General features: G+C 38.9%; 1 protein-coding gene across 1 annotated transcript; it reads right to left on the bottom strand.

The window, feature by feature from the left end:
* Positions 1 to 435: 435 nt before the first annotated feature.
* desma (desmin a) lies at positions 436 to 14,245 on the bottom strand. The gene is made up of 11 exons (XM_033987517.2): positions 13,924 to 14,245; positions 13,136 to 13,519; positions 9,399 to 9,459; positions 8,911 to 9,006; positions 6,176 to 6,337; positions 5,233 to 5,358; positions 5,046 to 5,156; positions 4,439 to 4,548; positions 4,191 to 4,243; positions 3,047 to 3,138; positions 436 to 1,021 (listed from the first exon to the last, which is right to left on the bottom strand). The coding sequence occupies exons 1-11, from the start codon at positions 14,106 to 14,108 to the stop codon at positions 980 to 982; spliced, it is 1,422 nt and encodes a 473-aa protein (XP_033843408.1). The 5' UTR covers positions 14,109 to 14,245; the 3' UTR covers positions 436 to 979.
* Between the last annotated feature and the right edge of the window lie 1,251 nt (positions 14,246 to 15,496).

The following is a 15,496-nucleotide window of genomic DNA, read 5'->3' as shown; positions in this document are numbered from 1 at the left end:
TACTGCACAAAAATGAGACAGTTTCAGGTTGTTCTTAATATTTTATAAAGGAACAGTTCTCTTCAATAAAAATATTTTACATGTTTCGCAGCACAAATGTTTCGACTTATTGCTAGTATTTATGCTGTGAGTTTTCTGGTCTGGCCCCCTTGAGATCAAATTAAGTCATATGTGGCCCCCAGACCAAAATGAGATTGACACCCCTGTCAATATACAATATACTGCCATTGTGTCCTTTGGCAAGACACTTCACCCACCTACATTTTGGAATATCCAATAACAAGCTATATAGTGTAAACCATAAAGACATTATCACTTTTTATTGTCCTTATCGTATTATTCAATGGGGTAAAGAGTGGGAGAGACATTCGACAAGACATGAGAGACACGCTAGCACAGAACCAACTACCAATGACGACACAGACAGTTTAAAGGTATTATCAAACATCTTTATTTGAACTGGGGCACAGTGATGCAGCGTAGCATGGACTCCCTGTTACATACAGACCACATGCTAGTCCGCTTAGCATTAGCGGACAATGTCAATCTTCAATATCTTAACATTCTGTACTCAGTCACTTAACAATAGCACAAAAGGTTCTGCTATGTTTACATTTCTCCATACCTCACATAAAACAATACGCTTTATTTATTTATTTTTTTATTGGAAAAAAAAACCTAAAAAAAAACAGAGAACTTTGAAGAGTATTTTTGGAATGCCCTTATTAAAAACCATATCTCAGTACTGTTCCTGCTTCTCATCTTGTACATACTGGTTGCATTCACTTACAGTTTCTTGAGCTAAACTGCCTTGGACTACAGCCTAAATGGTAAATATGTCATCTTTACATAGGGGGATTATTCTAGCCTCTGTTCTGTGCGGCAGTAGGATTTTAACGGACGTGGGCGGAAGATGCATTTTTATTGGCTTTTCGTGGACGTACTGCGGCGCGTATAGTAGGGGGCCATCTTGTTTTGTTTACATGATGTCCTGCTGGTGCTGTGTGGACTCGCTCACCACCTGGAAAACAAAAACATAGCGTTAATGCATGGAGATTTAAAAGTTAATAGTGGTCAGTATGGAAGCGTGTACAACTTTGTGTTACCAATTACAACATATGAGTGTGTTGACCAAAAAAAAAGTGGAATTCTGTGAACCAAACAAACATTTTGGCCATTGAAAGTAAAACAGTGGCCTCAATAGTAGAAATGACATTAAAAAAGACTTATTTTGGGTCCAACCTAGTAGATTTTTTTGCGTATCTATTATAAAATTATTATATTATAAAATATCCATCATAAATACTTAAGATGCACTATGTAACTTCTAGTAAAGGGCTTGCTTGTCTCCATGGAGATGTTGTTTTGTTTCTCAGACAGGAATGTTCCACAGCATGGCATTATTTAACTACGCTAAGATATTGATTACATATCTGTAATAATTTGCATGAATTCTTAAATAAAGACAATGTTTTTAAAATAAAGTAACATAGTCCTCTGCCTTGAGAAACTTAATATCTTAATTTTCACTATATTGTCTATTTCATACATTAAATTAACAGTTAGAAGTGATTATGAGTATTTAGTTCTTGCTTCCGTGCTCCCTGGGTGACAAAATGACCAGTCATAGATATTACCAAATCTAAAGGTGCATTATGTAATATTTCCAGTTGAGGGTCCTACACCTGATTGTCAGTTTGTTCTTGTCACCTGGAATATTCCACAATAGCAGGTGACGTCAACAGGCCCGTTCAGTTCTGTTAGAGCAATAAAAGCAATTTTCTTCGAGTAAATGCAAGATATCTAAGTATGATGACACTGTAGAACTTTCCCCAACAGAAAAGTTACATAGGGCACCTTTAATTAAGATACAAGTGAATTAAGTGAGGTTGACATAAATAATGGTCCATTGAGTTAGTTTGATGATTCACAGGGCCACTTCAAGCTTTATAGGGGCCTTTTAAGATGCCTTTTATTTTATTTTTTTATTTATTTTTTTTTTTTTTTGGGGGGGGGGGGCACCATTCTGAAGAACTACAATGACTAGATTTGTACATAACATAACTAAATTTTCAAATTGAGTAAAGGTAAGGTATAAATAGATGTAAAGGTATCATCAGATTTTGCTGTATTTTATATTTTTTTGAATATAATCCTCCTTTGTGGCTTTTCCCCCCTATTTTATTTATTTATTTATTTATCTATTCTCGTCTATTCAGTCTCGTCTATTCAGAGAACCAGAAATGCCCGCCCACAGTTGTGCTCAAAGTGGTCACTCCAACCAACATGATGACAAAATATTATGGAACCCATCATCTAATCCAATCTAAAATCTAATACTGTACTCCTAATGCGATGCTGAATATTTAACCATGGAGCCCCCTGGTGGTTTGTGTGGCCCAGTGCATGTGCTTTTGGTAGAAATGGCCCTGCAGATGGATTGTGTTAGTTTTATTTCCATTTGGTTTCATGTTGTGCCCACAGTCCTTCAGTGGTTACTCTCAGTGAGGATGGACTTACAGCGTGGGCACTAGCACCCTGGCTCACACAGTACTTCATCTGATGGACACAGCACATGGACATGAGGATGAAATGAGCATGATACGTGAGTGGGTTCTTGTCTGGTTCTAGTCTGGTACTGGTCTGGTTCTAATTTGGTTCTGGTCTGGTCTTGGGCTGGTTCTGGGCTGGTTCTGGTGTTGTCCTGTTTCTAGTCTGGTCCTGTCCTATTCCTGGTTTGGTTCTAGTCTGATTTTAGTCTGGTCCTGGCCTGGTTCCGTTATGGTCCTGGTCTGATCCTGTTTTTGGTGTAGTCCCGGTATGGTTCTGGTCTTAGTCTCATCCTGGTCTGGTCCGGTCCTGGTCTAGGTGAAATCCTTGTCTGCTCCTGAACTGGGTCTAGCCCTGCCTTGTCCTTGTCTGGTCTGGGCCTGATCCTGGTCTGGTCCTGGTCTCATCCTGGTTTAGTGCTGAAGTAGACTTGGTTTGGTCCTGTTCTAGTCCTGGTTTAGTCCCAGTGCAGTTATGGTGTCAGGGGAGCACACACCTCTCCGTCACGGGTCTCGATGGTCTTGATGAGCACAGTCTTCTTGGAGTGGACCTCAGAGGAACGCTGCTTCTGGGACTCAGGGCTGGTCTCTGTGGACAAACACAAACACGCATTAAAAGCCTGGAAACATACAGTAAAGCTGGTCTGAGGCAACATTTATACTTATAAATCATGAAAATTAAAGACCTGCGCGATTCCATGGAAATAGAAAGTTAAAAGCATACTTTGGAAGATTCTCCATGGAGATAGATACATTTTATGCCATACTGTAGAATATTATAGTCAAAAGAACAACATTTCCATGGAAACAAGCAGGAGCAGGCCCTCTTGCAGGCCAAATAAGAGAGAGGTTTGTGGAGATGCAAGCCCCAAAAAACATACTTTTATTTTAGCCTATTTCTTTAAACTAGAACATATAGAACATTTTGATATTTTGTTTTTTGAAATTAAACATCAATCTTGATGTAAAACAGATTAATAATAAAAACAGGTCCATTCAAAACTATAGAAGTGATAAGTCCTGCCTCTTTAAACTAGTATTGCACCATAGTAAGTAACAGATTTTCATTTATTTGTTTTTATTGTTGAATATTTGCTCCAAGACAGGGAACAATGTTATAACAAGGCAAAAGTTTTAAAAAGTCAATTTAGCATAATATGCCCCCTTAAAATGATTAAGAATACATCATTCTAATAGAATATCTAATATTTAATTTTCCCCAACATAATGAAACGTCATTATAATCTGCTCTCATAAATGTATTAATATTATAAAGACAAATACACTGAACTACTCCTTCACCAGTATGGCCTGTTTGCATAAGCAGCCCTCCAGTGAATTAGGTCATAGATGGATGTATATGAACAACCTCCACATATTAGCTATGATTGCTCATCTAAACCAATGTACGTAAACCAGCCACACATCTCCTCCCTGTGGCCACAACATGTCACTGCAGAACGTGACAGCTGCCATATACAGTCATGGGTTATATTTAGATATTCAGACATGTAAGACAGATGTCATCATTAATGTGCATCTAAATACAGTGACATTCATTGTGTCATAACACTTTATTTCTTTATTTAACACTTTATTCATTTATCGTGAATATGTCGAATGTAAAGCTTTGGGTCTTACCTCTAAAGCCGATGGAGGAGTAGGCAGTCTGCATGGGCAATGTGGTTGTGATCCTGTAACACAATGTATTATGTTTACAGGTAATAAAAACATTTAAACACAAAATAGAGCTTATAGATGATTAAAAAAGTTAATGTACACTCAAGATGTAGAATGGATTAATAGGACTATGTTTTAGAGACAATATTTTGAATGCAGATAACACAATTCCAGATGAAGTGTGTTTCAGTGTGGTGAGAATCATGTACCTGGTCTCCTCTCCTTCCAGCAGCTTCCTGTAGGTGGCGATCTCGATGTCCAGGGCCATCTTCACATTGAGCAGGTCCTGGTACTCCCTCAGGTGACGAGCCATGTCGTCCTGGAACAACAACAAAGGTGTCAGTTTACTTTCAGTAAGTTTAAATATAGACATATAAAATTAGTATCTCTCATAGCATTAGCAACAGTTGCCTAGTGCTAATATTATTACTGATCATAACCTCCCTGTCCATGCACACTGGTGGTGGGCTTTTCTTAGACTAATCCTGGACTGAAGCCACTTTTCCTAACTTTATTTATAAAGTTATATGAGTATAAAAGAGTTACTTCCTCAATAGCTTCGATATTGCACCATGCAAAGAAGCCACAGCAGTCTGGTCTACAGTTACAGATATTCATGCCAAAGTCCTTCTACTCATATCATAACACAAACATACTGCAATCTACAGATCTACACTATAATACTTTTATACTCTTGTTTTACAGTGTGGCATTTATAAAGCCTATAAATTGTTCAAAACTGTACATGTTAATGCACCCACATGGTTCTCATGAGCCGGATATTTCTAGTATCTCACTTCACTCCTGACAACGTACCTTCATCTTAGCGATGTCCCCCTCCAGGCGGCCGATGGTCTCCTGGTAGGTGCCGGCCTCACGGCCCATGCGGTCCTCCAGGTCCCTCATCTGGCGCAGCAGAGACTCGTTCTGCACAGACAGAGGCAGGTCAGTGGTGTCAGGATCTATAGCACTGCGTTCAGTGTGACAGTGTGTGTGAACTCACAGTGCCCTTGAGAGAGTCGATCTCACAGGTGTAGGACTGGATCTGGTGCCTGAACTCCATGCTCTCCTGCTTGGCCTGGCGCAGGGCGTCGTTGTTCTTGTTCACAGTCTGGTTCAGGTCAGACACCTGCAGCAAAAGCCAACAAACGTTTTAGAATCACAAGATCACACACATTTGTATGTCTAAGAGTCAGGCTCATTTTCAGCTCAATGGTGGGAATGAAATAAAGAGAAACTATTAATGGATTAACTAGTAACAGGTTTGGCTGAGGCTTGAGTCTAATTAGAATCAGCTGACTCCACTGTCCACTCTAAAAACTAAATCTACAGGTGGACAAACTCCAGCAACTGAGTTACACTGTTTTATTAGAAACCCAATTTGGGATGAGGAAATGTTGCCTAATACTTAAAATGAATAAATATAAATATATATCCTGGTTTAAATATATTTAAGCCAGGACTATAAATATAGGGTTAAGTATAACAATGCTCTACCTCATAACGCAGATATTCTGTATGCAGGGTGCCCAAACTTTTTTCCTTGGTGGGTCGAAATTAATATGTATTAGCATGTCTGGTAACCCATGCTTAGACTGCTGCCCCCCCGACCCGGCCCCGGATAAGCGGAAGAAAATGGATGGATGGATGGTAACCCATGTTTTTATGTAAAAAGACTATATGAGCTATCATCCATCTCCTGACAATCTTTTCAGTGTAACACTGAATCAAAATAAATATTTCAGCACACTCTCATAGGCCAAGTTTAGTTTGTGACTCCACTTGGGACACGTCTGTGTTAGACTGTACCTTACAGTTGTACCAGTCTTCCGCCTCATACTCATAGGTCCACATGTTAACCCAAGTTATAGCCTGTACCTTAGACTTGTACTTGTCCTCAGACTCATACTGTAGATCCCTGTGTTAGTCTATGTTATAGTCTGTACCTTGGACTTGTACCACTCTTCAGCCTCTGCGATGTTCTTGGCAGCGATGGCTTCGTACTGCACTCTGATGTCCCTGAGAGCAGCGGTCAGATCGGGTTTGGACATGTCCATCTGGACCTGGATCTGAGTCTCCTGCATCTGGCTCTGCAGCTCACGGATCTCCTGCCAAGACATAACATAAGGTTTGTAAGGTTTGTCTTCTACTCATACTATTATAAACCCACTCCAATGAATGCACTCTGGATACAAGCAGCTATTCAAATAAGTCATTCATTTATTTCTTTACATTTTTGGTCATTTTAGCAGTATTTTTTCTCCAATAAACTCTTTCTTAAATCAGGAAAGGCATTTTATCACAATGGTTAGCCTCTGTCATGCCTTTGAACTCTTTATATTTGAATTGTTTTTGAAAAGTCTATGGGAAAAACAAATGGAAAATTTATTTTCTGAAACCACAACAGGTCTCAAAGTGGGTGGGACTGTTGAGCTTCATAACTCAGCAGTCCTCTTGTTAATTTTTGCTCTCCACTCCTCCTGGTGGAAAAGACTAGAACTACATGTCCATTTTCACATTGAATCCAGTAGCTGGGTGTTGGCTAATTCCTGGACTGGTATGTCCCTCTGTCTGCAGCTGTCTCTCGGCCTTGTGCTCACTGGTTAAAAATACCCATGCATCTGCTCACACACGCAGCAGATGACAGGCCTCTTCAGCCAATCAGAGTGCACATAGCTCTAGGGTCAAGGGTCGACTCCCAGCGAGAGAGAAGCATGTGTCCCCATCCATAACTTCATATGGGCTTTGATGAACCGCAAATATTTAGCTATGTGTCAACAGAAAGCTGCCGGTAGCCTGGCTTAAAATATGTGAATAGAATTTTATTAAGTGACAAAGGTAGAAAAAAGTGCTAAGTGCTAATGGACCATATGGTGTGAAAATAATACAGAATATTAACAGATTCTATTGTCTATAGAGATTAAATACCATGCAAGTCACAATCTTAGTTTTATTAAAGATGGGATTTTAAGATTTTGTTTTAGATTTCATTAACATGACCTATATGTTACCCCAGCAATGAGGAAACATGTTCAAATCTAATATAACTTTTATTGATAACAATAGTAATACAGATTTATTCTTAGTTACAAAAGCATTGAATATGATGTCCCATTGATGTTACAATTTGATGTTTTGGTTCTCGAGATAATTATCCTATCGGAAAACAGAATGAGCCTCACATGAGTCTGTCATTTGGGTTGCCAGTTTCAATGCTAAAATCCAGTTGGTTTAGACCTAAAAGGCCTCTCTCCGATCTCAAACATCACTATCTAAACTTCAGCACCTGCAGCCAATCATTAAACAGTGCTAGTGCAGCCTCTGCAGCTCGGTGAGTGAATTCAGGAGGTTCTGAGCTTTCAAAACATATACTGATGCAATTGTTCAAAGATCAACAATATATTTTTTGTTTTGTAGGAAACCTTCAATAATGGAAGTGAAGTTAATACATAAATTGAATAGGGTGTGATTTTAATACTATCATTTCAGGTTCAATTTTCAAAATAAAAAGTTATTTTATTTTGATATTTGATATTTGTACATATTTAGGTTAATATTATGTTTCCCACCATTTCACAGATAATAATAAATTATTATTGATTTGATTAATTGTATTGTTCAAATAGCGAATCATTTCAATTGAAGATAAAGTCATAGTAATAAAGTTAGATAAAGTTGAGTTGCTAATCCATAACTTAATTTTAAAAATGTATGTATAAATTAATTCCTGTTTTCTAGATTCTTAACTGTATTTTAAGGTTGTAAGTTTTCTGAAATATGATATATCCGGATGTGTGTCATGTGATATCATATCTTTCTTTAGCCAGTACTAGAGCAGATAGAGTTACCCAGACTTTCAAACATAGCCTACGCTATATACATAGCCTGTACTACTATATGACTATAGCACAAGGAAGAATGTTATCTTTCACTGATGTAAATTCAGCTAGGGATGCAATAATAACTGAAATGATATTGTACTGTCAAAAGTCTCACAATATTTCAAATTACAAGCTGCTTTGCTTAAATGTGCTGTTTTGTTGCAGCAGCAGCAAAAAACAGAGAAAACAAGCAGAACTTGGTCCGAACTGGAATTGATTCTGTGACTTTCAGGTTAGGGGACCAACACTCTAATCACTGAGCCTACAATTCTACTAGCCTCTTCAAAATATCACAATAAATTCTGTACAGAACGTGATAAATATTGCACTGAGAAATTTAGATATTGTAACATCCCTAAACTCAAGACAGTATTTCCTTGTTCCTATATACTATCACTTGCCTGTCACTGTAAGCATATCACAGATCACTACTTTTGACTGTCAACCAATCACCTCTCAAGGAATTCTTATCAATAAATGCACTCTCTCTCCTCTCTGTCACCCTGATATTTTAGCTTAAACCATAATTTGTTAAACCTCTGGGCCAGCAGCAGAACCAACAGGCTCCTCAGCTTCTTCATCTCCTTCACCACCATCACTGTACAGGATATTATCTATCACACACTCCCTGCATCAGATTACTGATAATTCCCCTGGTTTGTACAGTTCGTTTCATGGAGGGCAGTTACTGAGGAGGTGAAGAGGTCCATCCAGAATAATGGTCACATGGGCTGAGCCTTTACATAAGCAAAGCCCAACTGCCCTTACACTTAACATTTGTTGACAGACACAGAACTTACCTCCTCGTGGATCTTCTTGAGGAATGCGATCTCCTCCTGCAGGCTCTCGATGCGCCTCTCCAGGTCCAGTCTGGCCAGAGTGGCATTATCCACATCCTGTAAAGAATAAAGAAAATAAAAGCCTTATCACATGTTCAATATTCAATAGACATACTGTATTTAGTGTAAATAGTGTAATATTTACATAAGTCTAGTGAATAAAGCTTATCCTAAAGTTTCCTTTGATAAAGGGTACAGCACTGAACAGAACATCTGTAAACGTTTACAAAGGTAACAAAGGTGTATTAATCACATTTGCATGAGTCTGTGTTGTTTTTATAGGTCCTAAATCCTTTGGGAAGCTATTTGAAATAGGGTGGAGAACTACTGTAGTTCCTGAGCTACAGATCAGAGACCCCTGCTGTAAAGTATAAAAATGCTCAAAATGTAACTTGTCAAGTTAAACCCTTGATATATTGTGTACACAGTGTGATAGTGTGTGTACTTACAGCTCTGAAAGCAGACAGGTTATTCTCAGCCTCTTCTTTCTGATGAATCTCCTCCTGCAGTCTGTAAACAAACAAGAGAATGAAATGTATTTCAGTGGAAGTAAATATTTACAGGTAATTTAAAGGCATTGAAAATAGATAGAGATGTTAGAGAACATACAAATCAGAGATGGGTTTTTCCATGGTCAATTAAATCTAGAGCAGCTTCACTTTTAAAACATGCATTTTCTGGTTTCACCTGCTTGTATAGACAGTTGAAATTGAGCATTTTGTCAGTTCAGAGATTACCTCTCTAAGCCCCAGTTAATTGTGTGTACTATGTGACCTTTAAGGACTCTAATAGTAGACCCATTCACTCCTGACTGTTCTGTGCTCGGACCTGTTGCCCTTTGACTTTGCCATTGACTTTTAAACCTTACTGGGTGTGAGCGGTGCAGCTGCTGTCTAAAGTCACATTCTGACTGAACCAATGCCATAACACTAATAAAGACGTCTGCTCCTGCTTTTACAGGTTTCCACTGCTGGTATCAGCCCGCCCTGAGCCAAAAGGACTAGGTGATGAAAACATAGACACTGGCACTTCGTTCTAACTGGGCTGTCGGACATTTTGAAATCAAAGGCGATCAGAAGCTAATATTATGTATTAGCAAATTATTGTCATTCTTGGTTCCAAACAATATGATACATACAAGTGAATTTTTAAACTTTGTGGTAGAAAATATATGACAATTCTTCTTTAAAAGTGCACTGTGTAACTTTTCTGTGTACTTGCATGCACGTCTTGTTATTACTTTAACTGAAATATTTTCTCCACAGATCTGACCTGTGACTGTAATGCCACTCTGTGAAACATTCCGGCAGAGCAGCTACATCAAGCGAGTGGCAGACCTTTCACCAGAAAAGTTACATAGTGCCTCTTTAAGTAAGTTTAACAGGTCTAACATCTTCATTTATTCAATTATAGGCATTTTATTACAAAACAGTTAACAAAAATACTTTTAGTTTAGTAAAGTCACTCATGTCTCCATGGAGATTAAGTTTTATTTCATGCATTCTGTGCATTTATGCAAAACAACACCATCAAATGCTTAAAAAGTACCTTTAAAGCATTTGAACAGTAGTTTTCAGTGTAGTACTTTATTGTTACTTGACTAGGTTACTTCCTGCCATTTACCCTTTGACCTCTCATCATATGCAATCAGTTGTTGCCCTATTTCCTTTCTATATTGTTTGTGGAACTGTTGTTTTAACATCTGGCTTGACACATGTTTTTCCATTTCCACATGGGAGGACGGTAGAGATGGTCAGCGATCAACAAGAGGCATTGTTTGGTTGTATCAATAAAAGTCATAGACTGTAAGAAATGGACTAAGGGAATGTGATGTCACGCATAGCATTCGACTCCAGTCAAATGAAGCTCATTGAGGCGAGCAGTTAAAAGGGCAAGGCTGTTGAAGGTAACACCCCTTCCGGCCTGCACCACTGGTTTAGCTTGGAGTGGGCGCTGTCAATCAAACCTGTTGCTAACGCTAGAAGAAATGACCTTGGGGAAAGAAGGTGCCTGATTTGTCTGTTATTAATGTTCATGTCTGGATTTACGGACACAATAGTAAAATTAAATTTGCAGGATCATGTGGAGCAGGTTAATAGAAACATTTTAAGACCAAAATGAAGAGCCTGACAGCAGCAGTTATGGAGACAGGGGCTGCAGTTTTTCAATAGAAAGTGAATTTGAGGCATGTATTGGAGGAATGCAGTGGCTAGCAAGTGATCTATATCCATTTATATATACAGTCTATGATAAACTAGATTTTTTTATGTCTTAGAAATGTGAAAAAGACTAGTTTCTCTTGAATAGTTTGCAGTGGTTATTCCTCAGAGCGGATACAAAATAACACTCAATGCAGAAGACAAATTTCCCTACAGGGACAATAAAGGGTACCATAACTTTACCTTTAATGCTAACAACAACTAGCATGCTACCAGTACACTGAATACATTTGAAGTCTATGTGAATGAGTTTAAATTTTTGAAATACTAAAAGTAAGTACAGGAACGTGGGCGGGGATAGTTGAAAAACACATTTTCTGAGCGTCAGATACAGGACATTACAGGATTACTCAAAGATGCAGGAAATAATCGAAAAATATAACTGTGAGTAAGCTAATTATCGGGAAACACCATTATAGCATGGGTCAAAGCTCATAGAAGTTTGCATAATATGTCTCCTTTAGCTACATACTAATTGTCTGATGTCACTGTCGGTAATAGGCTGTCACTTTCATTTTAGCTAACATGGCTAATTCCGATTTGTCATCAACTGCTCAGAGCACAAGTTAACATAAGAACATAATATTAGTAACAAAGCTAGCTTCTCTAGCTTATCATGGACATTTGCACTCATTCTGTGCGTGTGTGCCACAGCTGTCTGAGAGGATTATTTTGAGCTGAGAGAAGCAGGTGCTCTGGCTACTCTTCACTCACAACCATTTCAGCATGTCTGATCTGAAGGAGACTGTAGATACCAGGTCAAGCTCTGACAAGCAGCACTTAAAGTCTGTATACGTCTCATTTAATCTATGTTAAAATGTTGTATCCTCATCAAAAACATACCCAGAGCTGTTTTTGTCATTCACATGTTTAACACACAAACAGAAAACACTTGTGATGTCAAGTGGCAATAGGAGAAGTGCTCCAGTGTGTTTTTACATTCCATCTTCAGTGGAATCATTTGGATGATTTCAGCCCTGGAATTGCCGATCTCTACTGGACTAAAGGTAAAGCTATTACCTATCACCACATGACATCACAAGGTGGCACAGAACATTTTGAACTTAAATGAGTAAATAAATGAAGGATTACGCAAACACGTGTGAATGAAACAAAACACAAGTTCAGATATGTTTTTGAGGAGGTAACGGCATTATAACATGGCTTAAAGCTCACAAGAGCCTATTTTGTTTAATATAGGACCTTTAAAAGCAGCAGGACTAGAGCTGTGATGCACGAGGCAGACTACTGGACACAAATAGACTGTTTTGTAACACTCCCACTTGTCTGTGTGTGACTAATGTGGTCTGTCTCGTTCTCTCAGATAGTGCTGAGAGCCAAGAGCTGAGGGCTGTGCTGAGATCCACAAATAAAATGATTCCACTGAACAATAAGCCCATATCTCTGTATTTATGCAACTGCTGATGACTCACAGAGTTCAGGTGGGTATAGACTGAGACATATTGAAAATATGTCCTGCTTGTTTACATTGTGAAACTAGTTTAACAAAAATTATTTGAATTTGGATCTAGTTTTTCTATAAACTATGTTTATCTATATTATTTTAACGGTAAACCAAAGCTTGTGTGGTCAGCCTTCTTTGGGGGTTATCTACTATTGTACAATATAACAAGTTTTCTGATAGTTTTGTGAAATTACAGCATTTATAAAACATTTAACCTAATTGTCACAGATGTCACTACTTATAGATGTGAATTTGTGGTTTTGAACATGTCATTGAGAATATGTGCCACAGCAGCTAATGCATCACGCCTCCATTGTTCATTTGAAAGATTCCCATATGGATTATTTAATTTAGTCTAACTTGGTGAAAAAAGTGTGTAAGACTAATTTAGATTACACTATGATGTTTATGCACAGGAGTAAAACCATGGTATATTTGTATGTAGCTTTCTTTCTAGTAACCAAAAAAGGGTTCATGCGGCAAGGTTGTCCACTTAGCCCACCTGAGTTTGAGCTTCTGCAGGTCGTCAGCCAGGTTGTCTCTCTCCACCTCCACCCTGGCTCTCTGATTGGCCATTGCTTCGATCTGCCTCCTCAGCTCCCTCATCTCCTCCTCATACATGTCGGCCACGCGCCCAGGCCCCTCCCTGACCCTCAACTTCTCCACTTCTGCGGTCAGGGCGGCGTTCTGCTGCTCCAGGAAGCGCACCTTCTCAATGTAGCTGGCGAAGCGGTCGTTGAGGTGCTGCAGCTCGGCCTTCTCATTGGTCCTGGTGTTGAGGAAGTCTTGGTTCATGGCGTCGGCCAGGTTGAAGTCCAATTTCTCCCCAGAGAAGGTCCTGAGGGCGCTGGAGGAGCCGATGCCAGCCCCTGCCCCAGAGGACATTCTGGACAAACAAAGTGAGCTTAGATAAAATATTTTTACCCAAGCTTAAAATCAAGGAAGTTGCTTATACTGGTATAATGAGGCAATACTGAAAGCCAACATCAATAAATAAATGTCTTACTGCTGTAGTTTTCATATTTAATTTACACCGGAAATTATTCATTACTTTATTTTGTATTTATTTCAGCAAATCATCAGTAAAATATGTCTACACATAGAATATAAATAATTGTATTGGAAACTCACTAATGTATGTTGTAAGACACAGTATTTCTGACATTCTTAGTTCAAGACATTTTGAGTCTTATTATTTTCAATGGCCCAGTAAACTTCAAATAGCATAACTTAACTATGGAGTGTGAAACAAAGTGACCAGAAATATTCACGGTAAATAAAATGTAGTACCTGTAGCTGGAGAGGGACGGGGATCCCATCGTCTTCACTTCATAGACCCTGGACATGTGGCTGGAGCTGCGGCCTCCTCCCAGAGACGAGAACATGGAGGACATGGGAGAGGAGCCTACGCCGGTGCCGAAGGTGCGGCGGTAGGATGAGGCGTTCTGGGCGGAGGACGAGTAGGACTTGCTCATGGTTGCGGTGGCTGGTGTGAAGGGCTCGGTCTGGAGGTTTAGCTGGAGGTGCTGAGACCCAAGTGGGTGACTGGAAGTGGGATTGTGACAGCCAGCACCTCTAAGGACATCTATTTGTAGACACACCACACCCACTGCAGCCTGAGCCCAGAGGGGTGGTCCAGTCCAGGAAGGATGGCAGTGGGGGGAAGGGGGGGTCCACACAGACACCATCAGAGTCCAGTTGAGTGTGACTCAAGGCTTTTGGTTAACTGTGTTGCTTTTTACATTTAGCATAGTATCACATTTGAGTATAGTCAGAACAGTTGCTCATTTACCACAAGGCCTGAGTTGTTATTACACACTAAAAACTGAGAAAATATGATAAGAAACAATACATTTTCTGAAGAATAAGCATCAAGAATAGAAACTGAATTTGCCAGTATCATTAACAGCAAAGCCTGCCCCATTATTCTCTTTGATATTCAAATAGTAAAAGCTAAGAATGAGTAGCAACTTCACAGCAGATATTAAAGAACACTATTCAAATGAGTAGGAGATGAAATGATCAGTTAAATCCTCTTGACATCTCTCCTCTACACACCTTGTTTGGTTGACAGAGAAAGTAGAGGTGCAGCATTTAGTGAAAGTGACTAAGCTTCACTTCCTTCCATTTACTAAAAAGTAGAATCCTGTAATCAACTGAGGTCCATACTTAACCAAGAAAGAACGTATTGAAAACCTAAATATATCAGTATTGGCATATTTACATCAGGTGCCCTTCCTGACCCAACTTCTCTTGAGTCTGGGCTCCTTGTGTGGTAATGTAACCCATGACCTCTCACCCCAAGTATGGGGTCACTGTCCATTTCACATTTTTGGAAACTAATGAATACTACTTTTGACCTGTGTCTTAAAACAAAATGACCATTACCGTAGGAATAAACAAACATGTTTTGTCATTGGATTTGCTGTATATTTTAAAATCAACAGTTCATAGCATATGGTATATTAGCATTAGCAGAAGACAGACACGTGCATTAACTGCTCATTCTAAGTGCAATTCAGTACAGGTCTAAACTATGTGATGAGCAGGTAGTCACATAAGAAGGCCCAGTATACACAAGGGAATGTTAAATGAAGTTAATAAATAAGTTTAATCTTCTGTTAATCTAATTATTAGTTGACCAAATAGCAATTTACATTTGATTTTCAACTTTTACTCCTGTCTTAATTTCTTAAAAATGCACTAGGTTTTCTGGAGGAAGGTCCACCACTTGTTTGTTTCCATGGAGATATTATTGCTTTGTTTGTAATGTTCCTTAGTAAGGCATTAAATGTATCTGTCTTGCATTGATTCAATATCAGGTGATATTGCTAAAAGATTTGTTGAAATACATGCATTCCTT

This window comes from Periophthalmus magnuspinnatus, chromosome 21 (assembly GCF_009829125.3).
Source record: "Periophthalmus magnuspinnatus isolate fPerMag1 chromosome 21, fPerMag1.2.pri, whole genome shotgun sequence".
In the NCBI taxonomy this organism is placed as follows: domain Eukaryota; kingdom Metazoa; phylum Chordata; class Actinopteri; order Gobiiformes; family Gobiidae; genus Periophthalmus; species Periophthalmus magnuspinnatus.
The sequence above is the reverse complement of the archived record's forward strand: the minus strand, read 5'-3'. Positions and strand labels throughout refer to the sequence as shown.